The sequence below is a fragment of the Callorhinchus milii genome, unplaced genomic scaffold, assembly GCF_018977255.1.
Source record: "Callorhinchus milii isolate IMCB2004 unplaced genomic scaffold, IMCB_Cmil_1.0 Scaffold3, whole genome shotgun sequence".
Classification (NCBI taxonomy): Eukaryota; Metazoa; Chordata; class Chondrichthyes; order Chimaeriformes; family Callorhinchidae; genus Callorhinchus; species Callorhinchus milii.
The window spans coordinates 64,520,301-64,542,764 of record NW_024704744.1 but is presented as its reverse complement, the minus strand read 5'-3'; the positions used below and the strand labels follow the sequence as shown (position 1 = coordinate 64,542,764).

General features: G+C 43.8%; 1 protein-coding gene across 1 annotated transcript in view; it reads right to left on the bottom strand.

Annotated features, from left to right (window-relative positions):
• The window catches only part of thbs2a (thrombospondin 2a), a 33,784-nt gene extending 20,293 nt beyond the window's left edge, over nt 1–13,491 (bottom strand). The window contains exons 1-7 of the mRNA XM_042333190.1: nt 13,318–13,491; nt 12,847–12,927; nt 11,971–12,524; nt 11,640–11,718; nt 7,403–7,599; nt 7,151–7,291; nt 3,701–3,794 (exon numbers count right to left, since the gene is read on the bottom strand). Of these exons, the coding sequence (XP_042189124.1) occupies nt 3,701–3,794; nt 7,151–7,291; nt 7,403–7,599; nt 11,640–11,718; nt 11,971–12,524; nt 12,847–12,922 (1,141 nt within the window). The 5' untranslated portion in view covers nt 12,923–12,927; nt 13,318–13,491. The remainder of the gene's footprint in view (nt 1–3,700; nt 3,795–7,150; nt 7,292–7,402; nt 7,600–11,639; nt 11,719–11,970; nt 12,525–12,846; nt 12,928–13,317) is intronic.
• Nucleotides 13,492–22,464: the final 8,973 nt, after the last annotated feature.

The following is a 22,464-nucleotide window of genomic DNA, read 5'->3' as shown; positions in this document are numbered from 1 at the left end:
TCATTTTGCAGCTATTAATAGCAGTAATGAACGTGAAGGAATTCATAATAAAACAGCTGCAACTTACCAAGAATGTAGCCCGACTTCCTCTGTGCAAAATCAATCTGCCCCCAATTCAAATTTTAAGATAAAATACGGGCAAAGTGGAATTTCACAGCCCCAGATCTGCTATGCATCATTATAATTTTCACAAGCATTATTCATTGTTGTCTGTATTGCATGAGCTACCCAGGTATAAAATAGAATATCCTCAGACTAGAAACACAGGAGCAACAATTCACAACAGAGCAAAGACATCAGACTGAGGAATGAATACAGTTGGCTTGAATTGGCTTGTGAAGTAAGTGGGTAGAAATTCCACCTTACTCTATTTACCCTATTTATCAGCATTTCAGAGCTTTCAGAATTTTGCAAATTCTTAAATATAAAGCCTTAATATTGAAGTACAACTGGTTCTGGAGTCAGAGTGAAGTATACATAGTTTGGAGTCAGAATAAATTACATCTAGTCTGGATTACTTAATTAAGAAATCCTATTTGTAATTGTTGCATTTTACTCTTCATTGTTCACAATTCACAGATCAGGACTCTCTAAATCGTTATTACAATATATCGCATGTTACAGTCCTGCAGTATTATTACTACCACGTGTTATCAGGAACCGGTTAGATCACCAGATGTGGACCATTATCTAATGAAAAATGACAATTTCACCTCCACAGCAATGATGATGACACAACATCAATGGGATCCCGATGCTGTATGAACTCATCAGATATGAAGGGAAGACCTGTTCAGTCTTTATGTTTTACCTTGATTTGTACTATCACACGCGATTCTCAGACCATAACCTAGAACATACGATTTTAAGAATTGTAAAACGCTTGAATAACATCAAATTCACTTTTGTTTGTATTTTTACACACTTTCTTCCTCCTCTGTTGAGTATGTTACATTTGGTGAACATTTGGTGTTCGGCTCTCATTTGAGCCCTGCTTTCAAATGTCTTGGTCAAAGCTCAGAATAAGGTCTTACTTTATAGGCCAATTCTCTATCTTACGAGGGGAGGTTATGACAGAAGTTGATCTCATCTCAGAAAGCCTGTCTCTATGAGAAAACCTTTCTCATCCCAGAAAGCCTTTCTCAACAACCTTGCTCTATGTGAGGCAGTCACATTTGCAGGTGACACTATGGAATCAGAGGAGGCAGTAAAGGTCTTATGAAGAAAACTTGATACAGTAAATACATGGGATGATACCTGCAAATGAAGGTTAATGAAAATAAATACAAGGTATTACATATAGTAATTTAGAACAGGAATACAAAACTCAAGCATGCTATGGTTGGGATAGAACTGGCCAAGGGGGAAGCTGAAAGAGATCTAGGGGTATCCAATGACTCATTGGGTCAAAACAGTGTGAGGCAGCAATATACAAGGCAAATAAGATGCTGGATTTTATTGCCAAATATGTTGAATTCAGATCCTCAGACATCATATTCAAGCTACGCAGGGCTCTGCTCAGGGCAAACTTAGTGTACTGCATGCAGCTCTGGTCACCCATGACAAAAGGAGATTCCAGACCCTAGAAGCAGTGCAGAGGAGAGCAACAGGATGATCCCCAGTGTTAGATGAATGAGTTGTGAGCAACAATTAGCCAAACTAGGACTCTTCCATCTTGAAAGGCGATATATCAGAGGGGAATGGGATTTTAAATGGGATTGAAAAAGTAAACCCAGAACATACTTTAAGATATACCAAAACAGTAGAACGAGAGAACAACTTTAGGACGGACAGCAGCATGTTTTTCTTTACCCAAATGACTGAAACAGGTGGTCGGGAAGGGTAGTTGAGGGCAGGACACTGGATTAATTAAAAAAAAACAGTTGGTGCTAGGATTGTGGGATGGTGGGGTGAGTATTTTGGAATGAGGAGATCAGATGGACCGAATGGTTGGGCTTTTTTCATCCTTGTGATCTTGCGAAGTGACTTTTCAAACAGAGTTGACTATGATGGTTAAAGGGAATCAGATAAACACATGAAAAATAAATATATAAAAAGTGACTAGAAAAGAACGGGGAATAGGGATTAGAGTGGATAGCTCCAGTAGGGAGTTAGCAGGCAATGGACCAAATGACCTCCTTCTGAGCAGGAAGTTCCATGTTTCTAATATAGAACAGCAATGACATCAGTCAAGAGATAGCCCAGGATATCGCAGCCTACTGGCTGGAGGAGGATGATATGAGAAAGCATCAAAGAGATGCACAGGAAGAAGGAAACTGCAAATAACATTTTTTTAAGGAAAAACTACTGAAACAGAGGACTATTCTCAGTTTTCTGATGGTTTAGCAGACTGAATCTCTGAAATCTTCCTTCATTTCTGATCCCACTCTTCTATATATTGCCCATGGTATTCACAGCCTCTTGTGTCTATTCTCTGATCTGTTTCAACTTTGTTCAGCTTCCTCTGCTCTCATGGTCTTCTCTCCCACTTCCCTTCAGCTGTTTCCTGTCTAGCCCTCAGCGACTCACAAGTTGATGAAACGCAGGGAACACATCCAGCAAAAAACTGCTCCGTGATTCAAAGGATCCACACTTAGAGATGTAAAACTCTCCAAACTGCCAGCACAGCAATACTCTCAGTAGTCTGTCTGGACTTAACCTGATGTCCCCCTTTCTAAGCACACTGTAAATGAAGAATTCTCTCGGTACATAGCTATCCAGTACAGTACTCTATAGTAATGGGATTAGCCAGCGAAGAGCAATACAAGTCCACCACCTTCTGGAAAATGTAGTTTAAATGGGAGAGGCATGCAGACTGGTAATCTGAGGATCAGTTATGATTTGGGTCTCAAGCCCGAGTACAAAATAATTTACATTTATATAGTGCTTTTCAAGCTAGGAGGACATCCCACATCTCATAAAGTATGCAGTTTGATATGAAATAACCCAGATGCCTACCTTTGAAATATAATGGTGGATTACTAACTGAGCACATTAATGTGGGAGGATCTCTAGTTCCAATTTACAAGTAACACTCATGCACAAGTGCAGAATCCTCACAGGAACACTACCACCTCCTCCAAGTTACCCTCAAAGTCGCTCATAATCCTGATTTGGACATATATCGCAGTTTGTTCACTGTCAGCATTGCCCACATCCTGGGACAGAGTAAAATAAAAGAAGTGAGATGAGGAAGATTAGAGTCAGTGCCTGGTGACCAGAGCTAATCAAGAAGGGAAATTTGAGAGAGAGGATACTCAGAATCCATGACAGTGGCTGACATGACAGCCAGTACTATCTAGGGGTCCAGTAAATCTTTTTTCCTTTTCTTTGTTGGAAACCAAATGCAGCCTAAGTTGTATCATAACTCACAGTCAGCAGAGGAGCCTTTGATCTGTTAAATCTGAACTGTTGATTCTAATAACGGTCAAACCACTCTTAGGAAGGCTACTTTCATGATGAAGGCTTTATTCACAAAGGCAATGTTTCACATTACTTCATTTATATTAAACACATTTCTCTCTTTACCACTGTCCCAAACCCACTTAAATGGAAGCAACTGGTTTGCTTTCAACTTATTTTGTTTCAATAACTGCAGTACTGCGATGTGCAGCTCTTTACTGTGCTATGTATGGCACCACAACATGGAACAATCGACTGTAATGCAACCAGAAAACAAGTGCTCAGAATATATACTTACGGAGACATGAAGGGCAGCACTCTCCTTCAATGAAAGATGGATTGGCACATGATACTGGTGGGCAAGTAATTCGGCGGCAGATGATACTGAAGTCCTGCGTATTGAAATAAAATACTTTTCTGTCAATAAATATTTAAAAAACTATTTGCATTTGTTATGCACTTTTTTGTCAGGTTCCGCCACTGTTAAGCACTCTGAGACACTATCCTGCGTGGAGGGTGCTATGTAAGTGCAAGTTGTTGTTGTTGTCAAAATGTGTTTCATCTTATAAAACTGTTAGCAGTTGTTTGCATCCACTAATGAATAGATATTATAACTTTCTATGTTTGTATTTGCCACACCCTTAGTGTTTGCACACAAAAATATAGCTACACTTTACAGTATATTCTGTAAAGCGCTTTGAGACCTCTGCCCTTCTGAAATGAAATGTGCTATTCAAAAGCAAGGATAATAAGTATTATTATCAATCTAGTGATCAAAACTAAGGCAGTTATAACTGAGGTCAGGAAGCATTTTTTCACAGAGGGAGAGGGTTGTGAAGATATGGAATCCTTTGCCCCGGAAAGCTACATAGATGGAATCATTAACATTGTTTTAAAGTGAGATATACAAATACTTAATTAGTAGAGATATCAAGGGATATAGCAAAAGTGCAGGGACTAATATTAAAAGCACTGCCGATTTATAATAAACTGGGCTGAATAGCTTCCTCCTATGTCTGTTTGCCCATCTTTCTAAGATTAGTGCCACTTTAAACAGAAAATGTGGTCAGTTCCCATTGCTCATAAGGAAATTGCTTGTGGAGAGCTGTGCAAACATTTATTAAAATACTTATCTCGGTTTTACTTGACACTTGACAAAGACAAAGAAAATATTTCTACTTGTGAGGAATCGTGACAAATACAGTTTATAATCTTTGGCTCTGCTCTTAATAGGAGTGCAGCTCTTATGAATGGGGGAAGAGTACAAATTGTTTGCGGCACACTGGCCCCACTCTGCCATTGGCTTGTGCACGAGAAACAATAGAGGAGAGATGATTTACTTGCAATGCAGCCCTTTCCAGAGCAGCATTACTAATTAAACACAGATTCTGCCTTATGCCTTGATACCTAACACTGCCAAAAACTATTGAGTTTGGCTCTTAATAATCCAGCGCATTGTGTTTGAAATGTTTCAAAGATCTTAATCACACATTAACAGATCTTGTTCTAAGAGTTATTCATAATTGCTGCTGTTTTACTTTCCAATCTCAAAGTATTTATATGTTGATACCATCTAATTTCAGTTCTCGATAGTTCTTACGATCCAATTTGCTGATCATATGATATTAATTATTTATTTTTATTAAGTAAGGACTGAGAAGAAAAATATGCCAAGGAACCTTGTTGGAGCTGGAATTTCACTCAAGACAAAAGGATCTGCACAACCTCAAACTGAAACGAAATGGGACAGGAAATAAAGGGAAATATAAATGGAACTGAGACTTAAGGAATATTGCACAGGATGAAGAGTATAAAGCATCCAGAGAGTCTACAAGAATCTGAGACAATGCAAAGTGAGGATGATGCACAAATCATTGACTGTGATCCTTTAGTTGGACTTTTATGATTTTAGATCTAGAAATTGCTTGAGGCATCTGAATACTTTACCTTTGGGAAAGGCAAAGCAACCCATTTGTTGGCTCCGCTAAAGAAAAGAATGGTTATCCACCCAGCTTTCAGTGACATCCTGAATGCCATCTCCAGTTATTTGAGTGAGTGCCAGGGCTGAACTGAAGAGCCACGTCAGAATCAATAAGGGAAAACACAATTATGTGAGAAATTAAGTTACAATATTTTGTTCCAACCAGATTAAAGTGCTTTGATACACAGAAACTGGGGTTATCTATGCTTGGGCACAACATTTTGTTTGAATGGAGAGTGGGAAGAAGCTTCAATCCTGTTTAGCAATGCTCAAGTATATGCTCTATTAAGAGATGATAGGTTTATGAGAAAGGTGCACACCACAATATAATCTGTCTGAAGAACTTTTTCCTGTGGGTAAGTCTTGTATTGCCATTATGTAAAAATACATGTGAATCTCATTCTGTGTGTCCTATCAGTTACTGTTTCTAAATATCAGTGACAGGAGTACTTTACAGCCTTTAGATCAGGGCACTAGGCCATTCTTATTCTAACATAGTTTGTATTTGGCACCAGATAGTGGGTCCTGTCATATTCTGAAGGATCTGTAAGATACATTGTATTTAAGAGATATTCATTGTAGATTCCCTTTATTAGCATGTTAAAGGGCTGCTGTCCTCATGGAAAATGTTAAATAAACATTTTTCTGAAGTGCAACACGACTAGGCAAGTAACACCTTGTCAAATGCCTGTGGTGCCTTGGAGATAAAACACTACACAACTGCTAACTGTCTCTCCTCACAAATCAAAGAATGAAACATTTGCCAGATACTATTTTCATGAAGACAGTAAGCCATTAATGATGTGTTTATTTAATAAATTGACATAATCATTCGGTGCATTATAAGATGCTTGAGAATGACTGAATGACGGTTGTTAAAAAACGTTTATAAAACGCTTTCCTTTCCTAAAGACATTCTCACCTTTACTTGTGGTTACAAAGAAGAAACCTCCAGCTCGTGCAACTGAAGTGAAGACTTCACAAATATCACAAATGGGTTACAATGCTATCATGTGAAGCACAAGGGGAGCAATGACTTAGTCTATTTTCTTCGCAGTTCAGAGCGCAGAATTTGACAAATGCTAATTCAGTCTTAACTTTGAAACCGATTTCCTGTAAATTATTCAATAATAATAGAAAAATGGCTTCAAATTTAAGATTGAATTCAATATTCTGCCAAATTCTGCATGAACCACAAAGAAAATACAATAAATCTGGACCCGGGTGGTTTCTTCCTAAACGTGTGAAACTTAACCAGTGGAACTGAAAATCGTGGTTTCAAGACCCACATTGGGTCTTGGACTCACAGTGTAAGCTTATGCTCCAGTAGACTATCGGGAGGAGCACTGCATTGTCAGAGGTGCTATCCTTCTGTCCCTTGAGGTGGATGTCAATGAACACAGGACACTCACTGTTCAAACAGAGAAAGGAGTTTCTCCTGATGTCCTAGTCAACAACTGGCCATACTAATTGGTCACAATCATTCCCTTCACGGCTGTTCATTGAACTTTGCTATGTGCAAATTGGTCACACATTTTCCGATAAATTGCACAGTCACTATACTTAATAAAAATGACTGTAAATGTTTTGAGACATAGGTATTATATAAATTGATTTTTTCCTTCCTTAGTTTTTCCTTTCTAATGATTGTAACCTGCAAGTTAGCTTCCACATGTAACATCTGTGATATTATCAAGGGTTTCAGGGACAACTGAATAAGTCAATGGTGAAGGTTGAAGAAAGCCCCAAGAATGCCTTTGCACTGACCTGACATGTGCACTTTGTGCAGCTATCCACAGTCCACTCTTCCTGGTAATCAAAGAGACGTCCATCGTGCCAGCATTGGCCTGGCTTAATTTTATAATTACTTTCTTGCAGGATTTTGTTAAATAACACATTTTCTTCGGTCTGCAAAAGATTGGCACAGGTTCAAAGATGACTACATTCATACTGCATTCAAACATTCTGTGGGTGTAGTGTTCTAAACGTTGACATCAAAAGGTGATGTGTGATACATACCACTTTCTGCAGTCCATCTGCCAGATTGCTGACTACAACCCTCAGTCCTTGCAGCTCTTTAAACATGTTTTGAATATCATTGCAGGAGTGGTCACAGAAATCCACCACTTTATTCATCTTATGCTCGAGGAAATCACTCTTGGCCGAGGTGCCCATGTCAACAAATTCTCTGCTTTCATTACTGGTCAACACTTCAGCTGCGGAGTAAACGTAAATGGCACAGTATTGTTATTGGCTTGTGCGACCCATTGATTGAATCACCTTTTCAAAACACATCTGGGGGATGAGGAAATGAGAAAAGACTCTCAACAGGACTCCTAACTTTCTTCCTGAGGATTGTTTTTACAGATGACTTCAGCTACACAAGTCAGTACCAATTTTATAACCTCATTGATGATATTTTATTGACAGCCTCCTTATTATTCAGAAACGCAAATAGCACTAAACAGAGCAAACAATACATTAGGACCACAAAGTTATAGAGCAGTATCCAGACTGAGGTTTCACGCCAAAATAATTATTGTTAATGACTGGAATAAAGAATTATGATGAGGAAATAATGCCAAGGTTTTCATTTGGGCTCCAACTGCAGAAGTTTTGAAGTCACAGACTGCTGTGCTGTAAACTGTTAGGAATTGTACACAGGAATCTCTTGACAATTTAGCCCAGTCAATGCGCTCACAACATTACATCTGCAAAATCTGACACTGCAGATGTTCTTTGTGGTTTTACAGTGAAGGAAGTACAGCTAGCTAGTACAAAGGCTTTCTGAACCAAGTGAATGTGTTGATCAAGGGCTAACCCGTTCCATTCATTCATTTTAGTTGATTTGCTAATTTACTCTGGCAATTTCTAATGGGGTTCCTTAATAAATAAACCTGAAGTGTGCCACATCTAGTTGTAGGAATTTTGGTCCAACGCAATGTACTTTCGGAGCAATATTCCCATCATTCAGTGGGTGTGTATGATGTACTTCCAGTTACTAGAAGGAATCCCAATTTGGATTCCTGACTATGAAATCCATTTAGAAATCTCCACAAACTGTATTTCTAATTTACAGTGCCATTATAGTTAAAAACAATAAATGTTACTGTGGTTACCTATAAACCCACAATGACAAATTGGCTAAAATGACCAAATGGAGAACCCTAGTGCACATTGCACACAGCAGTGTTTCACAAACAGTCGTGGACAGAGTAACTAAATTTTCTTTAAGGGATTATTACCCCCGGAAAAGCAATCCGCCAATTGACTAACCACTGGCTTCCTATTTACTGCTAGGTAAACAGAGGCGTGTGGAATAAGCAAACTTGCCCCACATTTCGCCCTGCCCAGGAATCAAACCCAGATGCTCTTGCTCGCGAGGAGAGTATGAGACAGGACTCCACAAACATTCTTTTGTGTCAAAATCTAATATAATAGCATGAATGCCTGACAGCCCTTCAAGCTGGTTATAAGACTTGCTAATTCAAACGTCTTGCTGAAAGTGTAGCAATGGTACTGCATTGGCAATGCAATTCAAACAAGCTGATTTCCCTGCAAGTCCTGGTATTGGAGTGACATCCAGACAGATTTAGTGGGGTGGATCAGGATGACTCCACCTTCAACACATGGTCATTGTGTCCTCATCTTCAACACATGCTCAATACATTTCCATCTTTAACATATAATCAGTGTGTCTCCATCATATGGTCATAGTGTTTCCATCTTCAACACATGGTCATCTTCAAAATGTGTCCGCTGAAACTAATAACTGAACCTTACTTTGTCTCAGTCTGATTTCACTTGGAATAAACTTACATTTGAAGCAACTCTCCCTGTAGATTATTTGGTGTAGTGAACCTGTTGAAATTCCCTATAATACAATAATTTGATACAGTGCAAATCATTGTAGTTCTGAAGTTGTACTGCCTCAGATCAGTGTGTTAAGGGCTGAAATGGCAATGAAATTCCTTGATAATTGTTTGTAACAATCTACCAAGCAAGTGAATAGAGGCACTGGAATTATTCAATGTACAAATAGATATCTTGGGAGGAAATTGAATAGAGGGAATGAGCATTGATAGGGAAAATGGCCTTTTCTCATCCCCATGGAATATTCACCATGAATAAGATTGCAGCATCAGTAAACATTGGCAACAACGGATATATCTTTCACTTGTATGTTTTGCTGATGGGATCCTGGCAATAACACTCATGAAGTGCATTGTGGTTATTGGCAGTGATTATCACTGTCACAGCTTCTTCCTCACTGAGCAATAATAATTGGATTGTGTAATAATTGTGATTGTGCAATAATGTGTCACAGAAATACCAACATTCCTCTTCCAGTTCAAAATGTGGAAGAAAATCAATGAAATGTTTACACACTAGACAAATGTAAGTATTTTGTTTGTAAAGGAACATTAACAAATTGGCTTAATTGCCCAGAATTGCCCAAATTCCATAAGTTAACATTAATTATATTCTAGCAGTCAATGATGATGCACCTACAATATTGTGTTATTGATATTTCCAAAGTCATTAACGAGCCAACTGGGTTCCGCAAAAAGTGAAATGGCTGTAAGGCTTGGAATCCATTGGAGTAAAAAGCTCAACACTGACATCTGAAGGCAGAGGTCCGCCACATAGCTGATCAAGATTTGGGTGACAGCTGGTGGAAGGCATTACCTGGAGTCTGAGTTTGTGAATACATGTTTGTATATCCAGTGCCTAGAATCTACCTTGGGGAGAGGCAAGCAGCTGCTGCTTAAACTCTGCACCTTCAACTGGTGGAACCATCGCTCAATGGGAAGGAACGTGTGCCCAAGCTGCGTACAGGAAGTTGATGGCAATGCACGAATTTAATGCGGAGCTGTGTTGCCCACCAGGAAGCGCATAGAGAGTTCCTGGTACCCACCATCAACCTAGTGAGGGCTGAAATTCGGACTTGTCCAAATAGTGACTATCCTCCTTGGGGGGAGGTAAGCAGAGTCTCCTTGAGGCTGAGCTGGCTCCAAAGTGACTTGTTTGGCAACGGAATGTCTGAATCGAGCCGCCCGCTGTGGTGGTATAGGTAGTCCGGTTCTTGAGTCAGGAGGGTCTGCAGTATTCCAGGGCACTGCTAATGACAGCACAGGCTCATCAGGAGGGCCTGAAAGGGCAAACCAGTCACTGGGGGGCAGGGAATCCTCCCATTCAGTTCCCATTAACTCTGTAAGCCAAAGCCCCAACTGATAGGGTAGTTCTAGCTAGATAAGCAGCGGGAAAGCTTGCCAGACAGTGCTATCAATGGTAAGCTTTGTGGGTTTAGCTGGTTAGATTCCAGCAGTAGTACCCTAACACACACTCTGGGGTCCCCAAGCCTTGGCTCTTGCCAACCTGCACCTAATACGTTCGACATTAGGTAAACAGGATGTGTCCCTCCAGGGAGAGAGTGCATTCCATTCCAACAATCTATCTCTGGGATCTCCATGTGTAGGTGGGATGCGTAGTATTTTGGATAGGATGCTTTAAGCATGGTGATGGGTTTCTGCATGTTTCGGACACCAGGCTGACCAAAACAAATCTCACAGCCCATGTTTACAGAAATCCTGGCGTGGGCTGATGCACATAGTAACAGAGAGGCTGGGGAAGGAAGCTTCACTCTCCATGTGGATGCGGTTTAAACAGACAGAACTAATCTGACAGCTGACTCTTTTCCTGGTTTGTGACCCGAGCAACAACTCCAACAAACCAGCAATGCATTAGAGACTTAAGGTTGAAGGGAATCGGAGTCGTTTAATAATAATAATAATAATAATCCTTGCATTTGATATAACGCTTTTCACGTCGGGAGGACGTCCCAAAGCGCTTCACAGAACACACTGTAAAGTGAATTGACTGTATATTTGTGGGCGAACGCGGCAGCCAATTGCGCACAGCAATGTCCCACAAACAGTCGTAGATTGAAAATGACCAATTTATTATTGTTTTTGGTTTTTGAAGGGATTATTATTAGGCTCTGTGTGGAGTAAGGAAACTTGCCCAAGGTTTCGCCCTCTGCCTGGAATTGAACTCAGGTCTCTCACTTGCAAAGCGAGTGCTCTAACCACTGAGCTACAGGACTCCACAGAGTTTAAAGTGAAACGTTATCGATGAGCATTTCAATTCGAAATGGGTCTTTTCGGTGCAGAGCAACTTAAACCACTCGGACTTCAATACATAAGGGTTAGGGGAGAGAGAAAGAGAGGTGCAGTGACAGGTAACGTCATCTTACCTGTTTGGAGGCAGCCTTTATTCCGGAGGACGTTTTCAAGAGAGGTCCCAAAGATAAAGCGCACATTCTGCAGAAAGCCCTGAGGACCAAAGACATTTATTGTTGAGACAGAAGACCTCACTGAGAGAGCAACAGCTTCGGGCCATAACTGATCAGTTTTACAGTAGAGCCACTGGGAATCAATGAGCTGCCAACAGGGCTCAGAAAGCAGCACATACAAATGTCAAGCGCCAGGCAAGAAGCAATGCAAGGAGCGCCTGCAATCCTGGAAGGCACAGTAGTTTATTATTAGATCGGGAGGGAGGAGGGGAAAGGAATCTCATGTACATACCCTGAAGTGTCTCCCGGGTGTCAGTCCCTTGGTCACATACAGTCTGCTACCGCCTGAAGTGAGCTGCTCATAGAAAGGATCGTCCAGGATGAAGCTGTCAGCCAGGTCACAACCCACGTACAAATAAGCTTTCTCCCCGTTGACTTGGATGGTGACGTTTTTCCATTGGGAGTCGGCGATGTCCACGTCTTGGAAGGACACCAGGTTCTGGGACTTCTCCACCGAGTACTGGAAGTCCAGGGTGTTGGCTTGCCCGTTGGATATGATCTCGAACTGGCGCTTGTAGCCGGGTCCCTCGATGGCCAGGAGGGTGCCCCGGGTCTTTCTGTCCTGCCTCAGGCTGGCCACCAGGATGAAGCCCTCGTAGTATTTCATGAGTCTGACTATATCCTGGAAGCTCTGGTCTGCGGCTGGGGGGATCTTGTCAAAGCGGGTGAACCTGAAAGCCGGGACACTGCGGTCCGGACCCCGGAATAGCATGACTCCCGCAGTCTGTCTGTTTATTTTGCTGATCTCAAACAGGTCAAAGCTCATCTCTTCCTCGGGAATCACATCTGAAAATTGAATTCAACAAACAGAGAGTTAAAACAAATACTCCAATAAACAAGCAGACAAGTCGAGGAACAAACAGATGAACAAACAGAGACTTAAGACAGACGCAGAAAGACACGAATAGACAGATAACACGAACAGGTCCAAGAATAAACGGATATAGCGAAAAATACACGAACAAGTACACGAATGGATGGATAAATAAATAAATCAATGCACGAGTGGGACACACGAATACGTGGGCACATAACAGCGCTCTGGGGGTTCAGCTTTCATCCGTTGCCACAGTAATGAGACGCAGCAACACGTTTGGAGATCTCCTACCCAGAGGGTCAGCAACGATTCCAACAGCCACGAAGACAGGCACCAGCCACCGCATCAGTCCACTCCTCCGCACCATCAGTCCTGCAAAAGGACCCGCAAAATCTGCGGTCAAAGTCACCTCCCGGGTTCGCAACCCGCCCCGCAGCGAGAGCCCGGAGCGCTTCGTACCAAAAGCGGACACTTTTATTTTTTTCTCTCTCTCACACACTCACACACACACACACACTCACACACACACACAGCAACGCGATCGAACCAGATGGCAGTATTTTGCAATATTGCAATAGTGTTTAATCCACCTGTCCCCGGGCTCCGCATTCCGGCTCCGACTTGTCAGCGGGTGTCGCGGTTATCGCGCACGAACGTTTAAAACACCCGCAACCGCACGGGGAGAGAGACATGCAACTCCGCTCTCTTTTGCGGGGAGTTGTTGGGCAACAAAAATAAAAGAAGGTGCAAAGCAAATCCTACCGAGAGGCGCGTTGCTGTCGGCGTGAAAAAGCGAGTCACTGAGCTGACCCTGGCGGCTGCAATCCTCCTGCAGCAACACAGCGGGGCTTCGACACAGGGGTCTGAAGGAGGGATGGGATGGGATGGGATGGGGTGGGATGGATGGGATGGGATCGGGGGGCTTCACTTGCTGGAGGCTGCTGCCCTGCTGCTCCGGTGGCAGCTGGAGCTGGAAATAACCGAGAGCAGCGGCTCGATCCGCCGCTTTTATATGCACTTTGTGTGCGGCGCTGTCAATCAGTCGGGGAGGAAGTTGTGCGCGTTTCAGTCCCTCCAGAGGGGAGTTACACAATCCTTTTCTGATCGCCTCTCTCGCCCCCGCGGCCCCCGCTGTACCTGCCGACCGACCTGAGCTCAGCTCCTGTCTGACTGGCTTTTTTTTTTGCACACACACACACACACACACACACACACACACGCAGGTCAGCGGATCATACACATGTGCATATATATATATTTATGTTTATAGATGTATTTACGCGGGGGGTAGAGGGAGGGATGGGGGGGGATCAGCAGGTCAGGTCAGGAGCAACGCTGCAACCCTCGGGTGCGAAGGAAAAGACACTTTGAAATAAATGGGTGTAATGTTGATAAGGAAACGGCGACGGTGGGACTCACTGGGGGACCGGGACCCTGTCGGGGGGGGGGGGGGGGACACACACGGGCCACGGTTCGCTGGGCGGGTGTTTGCAGCGAAGTAGATGGGGAGGGAGGGAGGGAGGGGGGAGAAGAGGGACTGGTCTGGACGATGGTTTGCAGCCCTGGATCGGGATCGGGGAGCAGCGAGCGGACCAGCAAAAGGGCACAGCGCTCTGGGATCACTTCAAAGACACCTTATGCCCAAAGGGGTCGGCGCATATATATATATATATGCATATGCATATGCATATAAATACATATACATGTATATGCATATATATATATATATATATGGCACTATAGCAGCAGCTGCCGGGCGAAAAATGGGAACTTTTATTTCTTTTCTTTTCTTTTCTTTCTTTCTTTCTTTCTTTCTTTGTTTGCACGAATTTGCAAGAGCTTTATTTATCTCACGCGGTGACGGGATCTCTGCTCCTGCGGTCCCCACAACCCGGGACCCCGCTGTCAGGTGGCGACCGGAGGCCAAAGTGGGCGCTTTAACCATCAGAGAGTAGCACTCGCCGCATAGAGATAGATAACGCAGCAGAAAGGAGCCTCTCTCGTGGCTCCTGAGCTACTGGATATATATGCAACGCCAATTTCGCTGTGGGTTAAAAATCTTGTGGATTATTTTCCGTGGCTTTAGTTTGCGATTCCCTGCACACACACTCTCTCTCGGGAGCTGAGTCTGCCTTCCAAAGCTCACTGTACAATTCCCCGCTGTCAAAGGGAAACTGGCTTTACTGGAGAGGGTTCTTTCAGCCAAGGAGAGCTGAACAAAGATTGCTGTGAAAGTCATCTGGTCCTGGTCCTGGTCCTGGCCCTGGTCCTGGTCCTGGTCCTGGTCCTGGTCCTGGCCCTGGTCCTGGCCCTGGTCCGGGTCCTGGCCCTGGTCCTGGTCCTGGTCCTGGTCCTAGCCCTGGCCCTGGTCCTGGTCCTGGTCCTGGCGCTGGTCCTGGCCCTGGCCCTGGTCCTGGCCCTGGTCCTGGCCCTGGTCCTGGTCCTGGTCCTGGTCCTGGTGCTGGTGCTGGTCCTGGTCCTGGTCCTGGCCCTGGTCCTGGTCCTGGTCCTGGCCCTGGCCCTGGCCCTGGCCCTGGTCCTGGTCCTGGCCCTGGTCCTGGCCCTGGTCCTGGTCCTGGCTGGAGAGCACCGACAACTCCGAAAAGAAGTCTCTCTGGGGCAAAATTTCAGTCTCAGGACAATTTTTTTTTAAAAGGACAATTGCGTTTGCACACACTCACTCACTCACGCTCACTCACACTCGCACACTCACTCACACACTCACTCACACTCACACACACATACACACTCACACTCACTCACACTCACTCACACATACACACTCACACTCACTCACACTCACACACACTCACTCACACGCACACACTCACACTCACTCACATACTCACTCACACACACATGCACACTCACACTCACTCACACTCACACTCACACACACATACACACTCACACTCACTCACACTCACACACACTCACTCACACGCACACACTCACACTCACTCACATACTCACTCACACACACATGCACACTCACACTCACTCACACACTCACTCACACGCACACTCACACACACATACACACTCACACATACTCACACACACATACACACACACACTCACACACTCACTCACACACACACACACATACATACTCACTCAAACACACACACACACACACTCACTCACTCACACACTCACACACACATACACACTCACACATACTCACACACACATACACACTCACTCACATACGCACTCACACACATACACACTCACTCTCACTCACACACACTCACACACTCACTCACACTCACTCACACACGCATACACACTCACTCACACTTTCCTATATTTGTAACGTTAGCCTCAACAGGGAGTAGGATGTCAGTGGATAGGAAAGGATGTCAGTGGATAGGAAAGGAACACTTTTACGCAGCACCAGTGTGGGCATCACACATTTTAAAGTCAGGTCCATCCAGGTGCTATCTGAAGATGAAGCATGAAGCTGAACAAGAACAAGTTTACATTTGTAAAGGCCTTTCGCGTTGGGAGGATGACCCAAGGAGCTGGACAGTCAGGGGTTTGGACCCGAGCTGGGGATTGGGGTCAGGAGGGATGGAGGGCAGGAAACACTCACCTAAGGATAGGGTAGAGATTTCACCTGGATCTAGAGTTACTCTACTTCTTCGCATTTCAGAGGGTCCAGACTTTTGCAAATGTCTCAAATAGTCATGATTTTGAAACCGTTTTTCAATAAGTTCTTTTAAAGACTGCAGAAAAATGCCTTCCATGTTTAGACTGAATTCAACATTTTGCAAAATTCCGCAAACAACAATAACAATAACAAAATTACATCTATAGAGCGCCTTTCACATCGGGAGGACGTCCCAAGGTGCTGGACAGTCAGGGGTCAGGACCCAAGCGTGGGGGAGGGTGAGGTAGGAGTGAGGGAAGGCAGAGAGGTGGGAGGACGACTGAAGGCACGATCGAAGAGGAGAGTCTTGGGACCGGCCTTGAAGAAGGCAAGGGAGGAAGCGAGGCGAAGGGACTGTGGGATGGAGTTCCAGAGTGTGGGGGGGAGAGAGGCTGAAAGCCCGCCACCGATGGTAGTGTCGGTCGGGAGGGAGATGTGGAACAGGAGGGGAGCCTGATGAACAGAGGGAGGGGGCAGGTTGATAGGGAGTGAGCAGGTCAGAGAGGTAGGAGGGGGCAAGGCCATGGATGGCCTTGAAAGTGAGGATAAGGATCTTGAATTCGATCCTCTGAGGGATGGGGAGCCAGTGCAAACTATGAAATGTCAAGAAAATTAAGTAAATCTAATTGCAGCTGGAATATTTATAACTCATTGGGCATCAACTCCACCTTAAAAGCACAACTACCAAACCTGTGAAAGTTTCTACATTTTTCAACGGACCAACATTCTGGTGTGTGAGTTAGGAGCTCTGAGATGCTATCTGGTGTGGAGGGTGCTATGTAAATTCAAGTTGTTGTTGTTGTTGTTGAGTCAGATTGATAGCCTAATGCAAGTTGATGCTGAATTATGGGCAGATTTGTGCTGTAAATCTGTACTAACTAGGAAATGGATTAAGACTGTCCAAATATTATATTTTACAGGGAGTAGGGAAAGATCAGTCTGGGTAGGATTTCAGCCCACGCCCCACAATTGTAAGGACAATGTGCTAACCCACTGTGCCACTCAATTTCACCCCCTCCATTCCTAACATTTAAGTTGATCCAGCTGCTGTCTAGTTAGGCTTAAGCCACATCATGACTGCAACTTTCTGGACTAGATCTCATCATCACAGCTTTCACTGGAGCAGCTTCAAGCGCACCCAAATGGATCAGACTCGTGTGTTGCAATCGTTCCTGAAAGAGCCAGACTAAAGTGGTAAGTCACTCCTGGACCAGGGATTAAGTGAACAATTCGGACTCCAGCTTAGATTAACTGGGATGAATATCAGCTTTGAAGAAACAAACAGATTTAGATAGGAAGAGCCCTTCGGGTGATTATAACCTTCTGACAGATGAATGATGTAAAATAGGCAAATGGTACAATTCCATTTGTAAGTTCCATTTTCCATTTGGTACTTTTTGTTATCAAGTTAATCTGACAATGATTTATTGTGGGTACTTAAAATATGTAGCAGTTAAGTCATTTATCAGCAGCGGCCAATTGTGGCTATAGTAAAGAACACATGACTCATAGCAACAGCAGATTTGTCATCTTCAACTCTTCTAGTCCAGCATTCTTCATGACAAATGTATTCATACTGTACATTCAGTGGCACGATCCTAATGATACTTTGTTGTTAACACGTTTAGTTCAATACATGTAAGAGGAAACTTGATGCATATAGTGTATGGGGAAGAAGGGAATTGAGAGGTATGGAAGTGGGGAGTTGGAGGAGTGAAGATCCATGTGAAGTATAAACACCGGCACATCCTAGTTGAGTCATATAGCCTCTTTCCATGCTGTATCACTCTTTGATACAGCAATTCAAGATCCTCATCCTCACCTACAAGGTCATTCACGGCCTTGTACCCTCCTACCTCTCCGACCTACTATTCCCCTACTTACCCTGCTTACCTGCCCGTACCTTCCGTTCCTCTAGCTCCGGTCTGCTCCACATCCCCCGCCCTAACCGCCCTACCATCGGTGGCCAGGCTATCAGCCTCTCAGCCCCTGGACTCTGGAACTCCATCCCCCAGTGCCTTCGCCTTGCCTCCTCCCTTTCCTCCTTCAAGGCCGGTCTCAAGACCTTTCTCTTCAACCGTGCCTTCAACTCCCCTCTCGACTCTCTACCCCCTCCTCGCTCCCTCCCTTCCCTCCCCTCACCCTGACCAGTTCCCCCTGCTCGAGTCCTGACCCAACTGTCCAGCACCTTGGGACGTCCTCCCGACGTGAAAGGCGCTATAAATGCAATCTTGTTGTTGTTGTTTGTAATTCTGTGTATCTGAGCCATAGTGATCATTGTGAACAGTCAGTACTAAATAGAAGGTACTCATCTATAGCAAGTGTGTTTTAACAAGAAAAACAAGAAACTAGAGTTTAAAAAGCAACACAGAGTTTGCCTAAGCAACAAACTTAGATTGAGGATTTAGATGTGGCAGTAACATCAATACACGATTACAGGTGTTGAGATTAGGAGATCATTGTCCAACTAACTACTATATCCACTACTCTACAAAAACTTGCATTTATAGAGTGCTCTTAATGCAAGGTACTGTCTTAGAGCATTACTACAAGAGCCGTCCCCCCACATTCTACACATGCCCTGCATCTCGCAACATCTCGGTAACAAATAATAATAATAATCTATCTATCTATAATAATAATAATCTATCTATAATAATAATAATGAAATCATCTCGTCTTCCCAATCCAATCCCAATGCAAACACTACAAATTGCAACTACCTCAGCTTCACATTACAACTCCCTCTTTAGGTTCAATACAGAGTTAACCTTTTCTCCCCAGTAAAATAAACGACATTGGGTAGAATACAACAATCTGGAAAGAATTTTTCATTGCACAATCAAAATGTTGTACTTTCTGCGTCATGGCATATTTTTATGGACAGCTTTGTCCACACACACCACCACCTACATTCCTGTATTTGTAATGGTTGTACTCATTATTAATAAATAATCCTTGCATTTGACATAGCACATTTCTATGATGGGAAAACATCTCAAAGTCCTTTGACAGGATTTACTGTAGACACTGTGTAAATACTATGTATTTTGTAGGCACATGTGGTAGCACAACAATGTCCCACAAACAACCATGAAGTAAACAATCATTTATTTTAATTGGAGGGAATGTTGGCATAGGACATTGGGAGAAACCAGTAGAAGGGACCTTGGTTTCAAATCTTATCCGAAGAATGAAACCTCAAAAGCACCACATTGGAGCATCAGCCTAGACCAATGAGGAAGAATGAGAGGAAGAGGGGCGGAGCACGAGGTACAGCCCTGCACTCACTGCCATGCGCTGCCTCGTGCAATTTGGGGAGACACAACGAGCAGTAGCAACAACAAAATTACATTTGTAAAGTGCCTTTCACGTCAGGAGGATGTTCCAAGGCCCTGAACAGTTAGGGATCAGGAGCCAAGTATGGAGGGGCAGGGTTGGGATGAGAGAGGGCAGAATGATAGGAGGCTGGCTGAAGGCATGGTTGAAAAGGAGGGTCTTGAGTTGTGCCTTGAAGGAGGCAAGGGAGGAAGTGAGGCGAAGGGATTGTGGGATGGAGTTCCAAAGGGTGGGGGCAGAGAGGCTGAAAGCCCGGCCGCCGATGGTAGGGCGGGTCGGGCAGGAGACATGGAGCAGGCTGTTGAATGGAGGGAGCGGACAGGTTGATAGGGGGTCAGCAGGTCAGAGAGTTAAGAGGGGGCAAGCCTGTGGAGGGCCTTAAAAGTGAAGACAAGGATTTTGACTTCTATCCTCTGAGGGATTGGGAGAGTGGAGCTGGGCGAAGGTGGCGGTGATTGGGTCATCGAGCCTGGTGCGGGAGAGGACACGAGCTGCAGAGTTCTGGATGATTTGCAGCTTGTGGAAGAAAGAGTTGGGGAGACCGACAAGGAGGGATTTTCTGTAGTCAAGCCTTGAGGTGGTGAATGCATGTTTGAGGGTTTCTGCGGCCTGAGGGTTGAGGCAGTGGCGGATTCATGCGATGTTGCAGAGGTGGGGGAAGGCAGAGCGAGTCATGGCATGGCTGTGAGGGAGAAAGAATAGTTGAGGGTCGAACAAGGTGCCCAGGTTCCAGACTGGATCAGTGAGGTGGAGTGTACATCCATGGACGCTGATGCTGCCAGTACCTGAGGTGAGGAGGCACTGACGTGAGCCAATCAGGAGGGCCTCGGTCTTGCTGACATCCAGGACTTGATGTCTGACAGTCTGTCAGTTGTCCTGGGATCAAGGGTGGAGGCAGAGAGATAGATTTCGATGTCATCTGCATACATGTTGACCCCATGTCTGCGGATGATGTCACCAAGGGGGAGCATGGAGAGGTTCAAGAGGAGGGGACCGAGGACAGAGCTCTGAGGTACACTGCACAAGACTGTGTGGGGGCTGGAAGAGGAAACATTGGCGGAGACAAATTTGAGATGGTGTAAGAAATAAGACCTGAACCATTCATGGACAGAACCTTGAAGGTTGAGGTGAGAGGAGAGGCGGTGGAGGAGGATGGAGTGGTCTACGGTATCGAAGGCAGCAGAGAGGTTGAGGCAGCTGAGGTTGAGATAGCCCTGGTCACAGATAGACAGGATGTCGTTTGTCACCTTGACCAGAGAGGATTCCATTCTATAAGCAGCACGGAAACATGATTGGAGGGGCTTATGCAGGTAGTAGAGGAAGGAGCGAAGCTGGGAAGCAACAACTCTTTCAAGGACTTGGAAACAAAAAGGAAGTTGGAGATGGACCTGTAGTTAGAAAGCAGGGATGGATCCAGGGAAGGATTTTTCAGGATTTGGGTGATCATAGCTGTTTTTAGGGGAATGGGAACGGTGCCAGATGATAGGGAGAGATTGATGGTGTCGGAGAGTAAAGGGGTAGGAGTATAAGCACTCTGGGATGCTACTCCGAGTGAAGAGTGCTACATAAATGCAAGTTGTTGTTATTTTGCAATTCTAAAACTCCAGAACCATGAGCCTCAGTGGAAATGCAATGTAGATATACAAAATAGAGGATTTCTGTGTAAGTGGGAAGTTGATTACTTGTTTATTGAAAGTAATGGAAACCCTCGGTGCCTTTGGTGCTTTCAAGTATGTGAAGGAGTTCAGGGTTTTGCAATTATGGATTAATCTGTTTTGGTTTTATTGAGCATTCTCTGTATGGACCTCCATATGCGGAGTTGATATTTTGTGTTTTGACTTTAATATATTAAAAAAATGCATATATTTACAGCTGAGATGATCATTATTAAGTAATTCAATCACACAATGGAAATACGATTTCTGTATGATTCTATTATTTTTCTGTAAGGGACAAGTAAAAATATTGCGGATGTTTCTCAAATGTGGCGTGTGGCCCTCGACACCCAAAAGGATGGATCACCCTGGCCTAAACTGTGTGAGTCCCGATGTTGGGATTGAACCCACATGTTTCTGATTTGGGAAATTTCTAACAAAAATCTGAATGTTGGACATTCTTCTCTACAGTCAAATAAATGGGTTATAATCCTAGCCTTGATATCATCAAATTTGCACTTTGAATCTCAGAACATCTTGTTATATTTCAGGATGTTTAACACTCATGGAAGACTGTGATGATGCCATGATCCTGTGCTTGTAATTACAGTTTATATTTCTTACTTTGTGCCAAAGCAGATTAATTCACCAAAAGTGATTAGTGAAACCACACACTTAAAAATAGCTGTAAATGAGAATTTGTGTCTGCTTTCAAACTTACAAACTGCAGATACAGTATTGTACCGGAATTTATAAAGTCAAAACCCATACTTCAATCCAGAGCCAATTGACATAGAATCATACTACATTAAATGTAAGGATTATTTTATTATTTTGTCAGCCTGCTCATTGCTATTTGCAATCCTCCTTTTATAACAGTCAGCAACCAGGAATCGTTTTGCTATGTCTCAACTTCCAAAACATTTATGTATAGAATAACTAGTACTGATCCGTGAGGTATCCCCCTATTACCGCCTTCCATGCTTCATGTTCAATTACTCATTGTCAATTTCTAATCCACTTAGGAAGCTCACTTCCCTTGTGTCTTACAACCCCGTGGACCAATTACGTGCCTGTCACTGTGTCAAAGGGGGGTAATGACGGCAATTTTGAAGGAGTGGTTTCAGTGCCTGAGAAAAGGAAGAGGTTGATGACATTGGCTATCGCCAGGGAAAATGCCTCCTTTCAAATCGTACCATAGGATTTTTCACATTCATCTGAAACTGCAGATTGGACCTTGGTTTAACATCTCATCTGAAG